This window comes from Patiria miniata, unplaced genomic scaffold (assembly GCF_015706575.1).
Source record: "Patiria miniata isolate m_02_andy unplaced genomic scaffold, ASM1570657v1 HiC_scaffold_2, whole genome shotgun sequence".
NCBI classification, from domain to species: domain Eukaryota; kingdom Metazoa; phylum Echinodermata; class Asteroidea; order Valvatida; family Asterinidae; genus Patiria; species Patiria miniata.
The window spans coordinates 16,113,610-16,122,001 of record NW_024037058.1 but is presented as its reverse complement, the minus strand read 5'-3'; the positions used below and the strand labels follow the sequence as shown (position 1 = coordinate 16,122,001).

Below are 8,392 nucleotides of genomic sequence, written 5' to 3'. Positions count from 1 at the left end.
CTCCATAGGAAAGTGCACATGTAAGCAAAGTGTGACATCATCAGTACATAGGCTTATTAAAAGCCTGGCTTTGTTACTTGGAAATTGGAGCTGTTTATTACATTTGTACATTTTTATTACTTGGGTATGTATAATACTTGGAACTACTTGGGTATGTATGTACATGTTTTCACACTAAAACATCTGTTCACATTTTCTCTTTGGCTTGTTTACTGTCCATGCAATTGTCCTGACACATGAGGGCGCTGTTGTTGTGATACCATGTCAGACACTCCCAGTTTTGAGGAGTTGGCTTTTGCAAAGTGAACTTTATAGTAGTTTACTGTAAGAGTTTTTGCTGAACCTTTTTCTTATGGACAACCCCAAAATGAATTTCACTACTAAAAAATCTATAAAGCTGTCACCAATTTGCTCATGAATATGGAAATTTGTATATGCATGAGAACAAAATGACCTTGCAACACACTTCAAAAGTGGCAATTCAACTATAAAATGGACACATAATGGAGACAATATGGTGCATTACATGGATTTCATTGAAAATGTTCTATTCATTTCATGGACTCTTTAATGCCCTAACCCTCATCAGGTTTTCTTTGTGTACCTGTTAGATGTCCAACATCAACAATATGCAACAATATCCAAGACGGTTGAAATGAGAACCCTGCTAAATGCAACACACTGCAACAGTGGATTCTGTTGCATTGCACAGTGAACCCAGTACACATTAGCCATGACACTGCAGTTACCATGCAAAATGCAACAAACTGCAACAGTGGATTCTGTTGTATCAGCCTTGGTACTATGGGCATTTACCATGTTTACCCTACTAAATGCAACAAGATGCAACAAAGCTTGGGACTTGAGTTGACTACTAAATGCAACAGTCTGCAACAACTTGTTACCACTGTTGCAGCAAAATGTGACAGTGGATTCTGTTGTATCAGCCTTGGCACTATGCTAAATGCAACAAGATACAACCACATATGGGAATCGCCTGGTAAATGCAACAGTATGCAACACATTTTTGCTATTGTTGCTTTCTGTTGCATTTAGCAGGCTTTTGTAGATTGTAACATGGGGATTGATTTAAATCTTTTGTCACAGAAAACTTTGTGAAAAGTATCAAATAGTATGACAAGTTACCTCAGTATTAATAAGCTTTTTGTACATGACAAGAATTAGTTCCTTTTGTCTGGTATAATTGTTTCGAAAAATTGTCATACTCTGTCTAGATTGCTCAGCCTACTCGATGGCCAGTGTAAGTTTGAACAAGAACGAGGTTTGTGGATAACCCCATGTGATTTATTTATCTCTTCCATGAAGAACATTTGCTCTGAAAGAAACGATGGCCAGAATAGTTTGTCAACAAAAGTGAGACTGCTTTTCCAAAAAGCTAGCTTTTATATATCTACTTATCCTGTCTGAAATTGTGTTGCCCGGTGTGTAATTTTGCCAAGGGTGACATGTTTACGATTGTAACAATTACATGAAGAATTTATTTTCAACATGCTGTATATCTGTTTGAAAAAAAAATTATGAAAAACTTATAGAACATTCACAGAATAACAGGTATTTCTTTACTACACAGTTTTGGCTTTATTGAACTCTTAAATTGTGTTTAACTATTTATACCAATCCAATTTTGAAATTCTGGTGACGGTTCTGGTATCCATCACTAGCCTGAGTGCCCATCACACGTATAGGGGGGGGGGGGGTCATGCCATATTTTCAATGGGGAGCGCCAATAAAATCCTAAAATCATTCACACTATATTAACTACAAATGCACCCTTGTCACGACTATTTCTTTAGGGGGAGACCGTTCGCATGTACATCACAATCCTTCTTTTTGCTAATGCAAAATCTTTTTTACGGAATTTATTTTGGGGGGGCTAGACAAAATTTTTGGGGGGCTAACGCCACTGGCTTTTAAATGTTAGTTCATTTCAGAAAATTAGTTTGCAACAGTCAAATTGTTGGGTTTTTTTTAAAGTAAAGTATTACATAAACTGGAAATTGAGATGCCCAAAAAGAACTGAAAAGTATAATTTTGTACCCCAGCATTAACATGAATAATGCAACTGTGAAGCAGTATTATTGTTGTTTCATCACAAAACCTCTTTGTGTTTATTTTGTACATTCTGTGTTCCGTGTAATGCTAACTTTTCTACCAGGCAAATGGTATATGTTTTATCCTCATATACTGTACAATGTATATTTTTTTAAAAACAGAGTGTAGAGGAAAATAAATGTGTGTTTGCTGACATTGTTCCTGTATTTTTTGTTTCAAGAGAATTGCCCCTCCTCATTCAGCATCTTTCCGATTTCTCATCTTAGCTTAAAATCGAACACCATGACAAGTAGGATTCACTCTATGGATGGATTTCATTTTTTGTGTGTCTTGAACGTGGATGGTCAGTCAGCCACTGTCTTGCAATGCACTGTGTATACACTTGCTACATTTTGAATGTAGGCCTACTTCTTGCAGCCTGAGCTTTTTTTGCTGAAGACACCTTGTTGGATATTGGGTACTAGTAGTATACGTAGCCCTCCTACTGTTTAAACAGTCACAGACAGTCAAAAAATTCCATCCACTTCCCCCGTCATGCCTTTTACACAGGCTAGTCAAACAGTCAGATCATATCTTAAGCAAACACTCTGACTAGTCAAATTCAGTCAACAGACAGGAGCAGGAAACTGGTGGCACAGCTGTCTTATCAATCACCTACAGTCAAAGCATAGCTGTAGCAAGTTACATAAACAGTCACAGGCAGTCAATCCTGTTTTATGTAGGCTGATGGGAGCTCTTAACTGTTGAAAACAACTTGGCACAGACTGTATGTTTGCATAGGAGGGTTAATACTAATTTTGTTGCTACTACTACACATTGCACCTATAGACAAAGATAACATTTCCTATTTACTATTGTCAGACTCTGGCTTAATTACAAGTTTTGTAATTAAGTGGACCTGACAAATTTGTCAGAATTGACCACTGCACTGTGCTTGTCGGGTCGGATGGACTTGAAGGCAAAATGAATGCCATCATTGTGATGACAGCATGTAGGTGAATGTGCAGAATTTTCTGGATAAGACAATTCATTAATTAGTCCATTATCTTTCATCGACCATCAAGAGCGGTCTTGTAGTTGTATGATGTACTTGTGATTGGTCAGCCCAGCCTATATTTTGCTGTGCACTGTGTATACATGCAGCCCGAACCCTTTGAGTTCTTGGGCATTATTTTCCCCAGTGATAGTCTCTAAAATCAAACTGCAACTTTGCATAATACATTTGATTGTTACGCGCCTATCGAATGTCCCCCCCCCCCCCCTTGCAGCCCCAGGTCCGATGTTGGGATTTGGTCACATTTTTCATGCCCCAGGGTGGGGATTTTGGTCACTCAAATTACATTGTTACCATTGGCATGCTACATGGAAATGCATTTACTAGTGGGCCCCTAGTATGTATGTCAGGGCATGGTCGGGGATTGTCAATTAAATTTTGCCCGAGGGGTGGGGATTTTGTCACTTCAAAAGTGACAATCCCCACGTCTTGGGTGGGGCAGCCGGGGGGGGGGGAACAATTGATAGGCGCATTAATTACTGCTACACCAAGTACAAATGCTCAAGTAGAAACTTAGATGTAGTTTTCCCATTCACAGCTCATGCTTTAGTGCTAAATTAGACCAATTTGCCAAAAAGGAAGGTTTGTATTGTAATTATGTTTTGAAACCTGAATGTTGCTCATTCATGACTGCAGAGGTGCAGGTGTAGATAACAGTGAAAATTATTAACCATCCTTTCAGATACAACCACTCTGACAATGATGGCAACTAGCTATAGGTGGATTCGTTGACTTTTCTTGACAATTACGACAATTCGTATTGTTGGTTCATTATTGATTATTTCTCAGTACTGGGATAAAAGCAAAGCTCCAAACACAAGATAGGCCTATACATAAATCCCCTTCCCCCTGAAAATAAAAAGAACGAGGATTTCCAGATAAAACCCCCTTCACAACATAACAATGACCGATCCCTTCCCGGATGCCCATTATCTTGCTTTTCACGGCACCGATCGCTTTGTGTTCAGAAGCATAGTGGAGTTTGGATTTGTCAACAATAGGCCTAATAATGCACAGTATCAATAGACTTGCACTGGGCATGAACGTACACAACATATTGACATGCATCATGCACGGATATTTCTTGGAATATGGCTCTTGATCTGTTGCTTGGAAATATCCCTGTAATCTTCATAAATACCTCTGTTTTGGTAACAATTCATCTAGGTCTCAAGTTGAGCATTCTTTTAAAAACCTGAAGGAAAATCGAAGGGCTTAAAAAAGGCAAACAGAATGAAAGAATTTGACACTCGGCGATTGACTCTTTGAAAACAACCTAAAAGCTTTTTCTGAAGTTGTTGAGAAAATAAATATAAAAACGCAAACATAAACAGGTAATGGAATAGTCCAGTAATTCTCCACTCATTCTCAATCGTAGCTGCATTTTACCTTAATCGATACATTTTAATTATTATCTTCAAGGACATACAATTCTAAGTAAACAAGTCCAGACAAGTCCGAGTGAACAGACTCCCAGAGTTTCGCTGACGGTCCCTAATAATAACAAAAGCGTCGTAAAAGAAAAAAGTTGTACAGACTTTCGGGGCGACAAAAACAGGTTTGTCCTTGGATTGCGGGGGGGGGGGGGGGGGGGCTTGGCCTGTACTAGCTTGAGGCTCGATCAGCTGTGGGTCAAATCGTGCCAGAGCAGTGGTCAGATCGACCTGAGACGTCGGCCCGAGGGCGCTGGGATTATTGTAAACACCTGGGCCCGATACGCCAGTTGCCGAACTGAAAACATTGCTTAGCACAAATATTGACAGGGAAACACTCTAACTTTACAACATTGCTTGAAAATTTGGCTGATACTGTTGTCTCCCTTTTGGCAAGCAGATTCTTACTGCTTAGCTCGTTTCGTGCATGGTGACTCTCCATGGTTTCGGCCCCTGTGGTCGCAGGAATTCAAGGAACCTTATCAAGGAATCCCAAGTAGTATAGACCTGCAGGATATTCCACCGACAATATCAGGTGTTTTTGCTTCAACTGGCCGACAGATTTGGACAACTTGGACACAAAACAATGACATGGTATCCTTAATGCGAGTGACCCTTACAATAAAATCTCTGATGGAATGTTATTAAAAAATACAAGGTATAAACCCCCCTCCCATGGAAAAAAACATAACCTGAACAATAACATACCGTATTATTAATTTAAATGGACATTTCCAAAAACCAGTCTTTTGGACAAGATGGCATCCATATTTATAAACAAGAAATTAAACATGCACACAATTCACAATTTTTTTTTCAATGCTTGATATTAGTGAACACATTTATTACAAACACAAAAATTCAAATTAGAATAGATCTCAAATAGTTTTTCTGACAAAACATACAAATTGCTGCCTTTTAAATCGCACTGTGTTACAAAGTAACCAGAAACCGTTAGGGGAAAAAAGCACCATATCAAAATAGACCATAAATTTATAGGCATTTACATTATACATGTACTTGTAGCTGTTACACAGAAACAAGCCAGTGAGTTATCAAAGTCGCTTAAAATATGTCTGTACATGTACTTTGACTTTACATTTTTTTTTTACAGCAAGGCTTGTGCCAGTGTTTCGATGACTCACAAAATGCTATGATATGCGTTATGCAAATGCTTTGGTCTCACCTCAAAAAGGTACTGGCTTGCTGTAGGAAAATACAATGTGACTTCAATAATTCTGCAGAAATTTACATTCAGCGCCCATTCACAAGGACGGAAGTGAAAACTTTACAATATCTTTTGTGCTCGACACAGCTCAGTGAAGTCATATTGTCAACTCATATCACTGATAGTCTGATAGTGCTACAGATCTGCAAATGTAAGCAGTTTCAACATTTTACTGACAAGACAATTTTTTTAGTAAAAACAAATCTGATAGTAGTACCTGCATTTTGGATCAGTTGACTTTTTCATCCATGATTCTCGATAGAGACGGTTACCCTTTTTTCATGAAAACCTAGTACATGTAGTGTACAACTTGGCAACCATTTGGTTGGCAGTCTTGGCAATTTATAAATATGCACTACTTGGTTTTTTTGGGGGACATCCCATTGATCAAAATATGCTGTTTGAAATCTATGGCAAAGGTGTTGAATCGTTTTTACAAATAAGAATCAGTTCCACTCGTTGTCTTTACGATAGAAAAGCAGAAATTTCCAAACGCTGGATTATTGATAAAAATGACTTAAATCCAAAAGTGTATGCCATTTACAGCATATGGCATAACCGTGTAAATTGGGTACAGATAATGCGTGCCTCATAAATACTCATGTAATTATCTGACTTTGTGATCATGACGACAACAGTAGCATTGAAATCTAATGAAGGAAGGTCCACAAACAATGAGCCCAGTTAGCACATCATTAGTAACACACCGTTTTTTTTTTTAAATATGGCAAAACTTTGAAGGATAAAGTCCCTAGACTGTTGCATATCCGGTGTATAGGAGGTAGATGTCATTCTAAAACACGAAGAAATACAATTTCTGGCCTTTTTCTTGACGGAAAAATCCACATTTTTTTAACCTACCAGCTGCTTTTTCTTGTCACAGATATTTGGTTCTGATATACAAGTTAAAAAAAAACCCAATGAATCAAAAAACTAAAATTTAACGATCAAGCTCAACAGAGCCTTTGGTATTTATATAGTGTACATGTATTTCAATTATCAAGTTCTAGTTAGTAGAAAGATCATTTACAGTGTCTGTTAACAAAAACAGGCTACAAAACCCTGGACATGTTGAGTTGTGTATGTTACAAAGTATAATGCACATCAAAATAAAAGAACGAGGAAAACTAAAATGAACTGTTTTAAGTGATGAAGCTGACAATAAACATGATGAACGGGCAATAACATTCTGGAATTAATAAAAACTCGGGTGGTACAATTTCTCAAAAAAATTCAATAACAGGAGTTTCACTCAATTCACACCGGACTTAAAAAAATATTGGCATCTATATTTTGTCAGAAAAAATATTAAAGGATTGATCCATTTTTTATAATAATTCAACGATAAACACAGAATACATTTCAGTCCTTTGTCGGGTTCAAGCGGTCATAAACTTTGGTAAAAATCCAGCCGTTTTCATAGAGTTCTTCGTGTGTTTTTTTAGTGGTTGATTCAAGCCTGAACGGTGACGTCATTTCGGTTAAAGTCTGCAGTGTCCAAATGCTGGCGGGAGACGTTCTGGTTGCGCAGACGTGCCCGCATCTTGCAGTTTAACAAGTCCAAGGCACTGAGCTTCGTCTCACTGGTAGTTTGGGTGGCACCGTCATACAGGACGCAGATGGAGCCTTCCTCTCCGATCCGGTAGGACACCTCTCCCGGGTCAACCCACACCGTCAACTCGTTGGGAAGCAGTAGCTGCATCTCCTGCAAGGAAATGCTGACGCATTGGCCCGCCTTGGCGACCAGGGGATCCATCAGCATGTCGTTGATTCGCAGACAGCGGTAACCACTTCCCCGGAACGACTTGTCAGGGAACCAGTGGGACTTGTAGTGCTCGCACACCAGGTTGATCAGGATCTGGGAGAACCTCTCAAGACGGACGGTTTGCTGGCCCAAGTCCCTGCTTGAACGCAGAAAGTTCACCAGAAAGTGGACAGCACAGGTTACTTCTGTCTTCATGATTAATGATGTTCTTCGGGTGGAATGTTCGATGATGGCGTACAAAGTCAAAACAAAGAATCAGCCGTGACTACTTGGGAGCATTCACTGATAATTCGTGGATGGTTGTCTCGTCCTTCAAGCATGGAGGACTCCGGGAAAATGGTGAGAAAATTCCGATTTTGCTCGGGAGTACACTAAGGCAGTAGGCCTACCTGGCGCTTTATTGCAGGATTGTTCAGTGTTGATTGTGTACTGTACAACCTGTTATGTATGGTATACATGTACGTACACAGCATTTGGTGAGAAAACTGAGAAGATGAAACGCGGAAAATCTCTCCGTAAATCGGGAAACACTCTCCAATTCTTTGTACATTCAGCACTTACAAGAAGAGGCCATCCTGAGCAAGGGAAGAGTCCTAAAATACACAGAAAAGCAGCAATATTTACAGCAGAACTAGAGGCCAACTGCTACGGAAAACACCAAACGCTCAGAAAGACCGAGCAGGCAGCTAGCTGTGAAGCCTCTGGATTGTATGTAAATTAACAAGTAATCTCGTGACGTCAGACGCGTGCCTTGTTTGACCAATCGAAATGCTGGAATTGATATAGTGATGTCAGGTCAATTAATAGCCGACCAATCACAGTCCGATATGCTAATAAGT

General features: G+C 39.2%; 1 protein-coding gene across 1 annotated transcript; it reads right to left on the bottom strand.

Moving 5' to 3' along the window:
* Positions 1 to 5,982: 5,982 nt before the first annotated feature.
* LOC119726678 (protein BTG2-like) lies at positions 5,983 to 8,259 on the bottom strand. The gene has a single exon (XM_038198462.1). It carries the CDS (start codon positions 7,746 to 7,748, stop codon positions 7,242 to 7,244), a length of 507 nt encoding a protein of 168 aa, XP_038054390.1. The 5' UTR covers positions 7,749 to 8,259; the 3' UTR covers positions 5,983 to 7,241.
* Between the last annotated feature and the right edge of the window lie 133 nt (positions 8,260 to 8,392).

Excerpts from the sequence above, each read along its gene's own strand:
- LOC119726678 (XM_038198462.1), bottom strand. The coding sequence starts at position 7,748 with ATGAAGACAGAAGTAACCTGTGCTGTCCACTTTCTGGTGAACTTTCTG.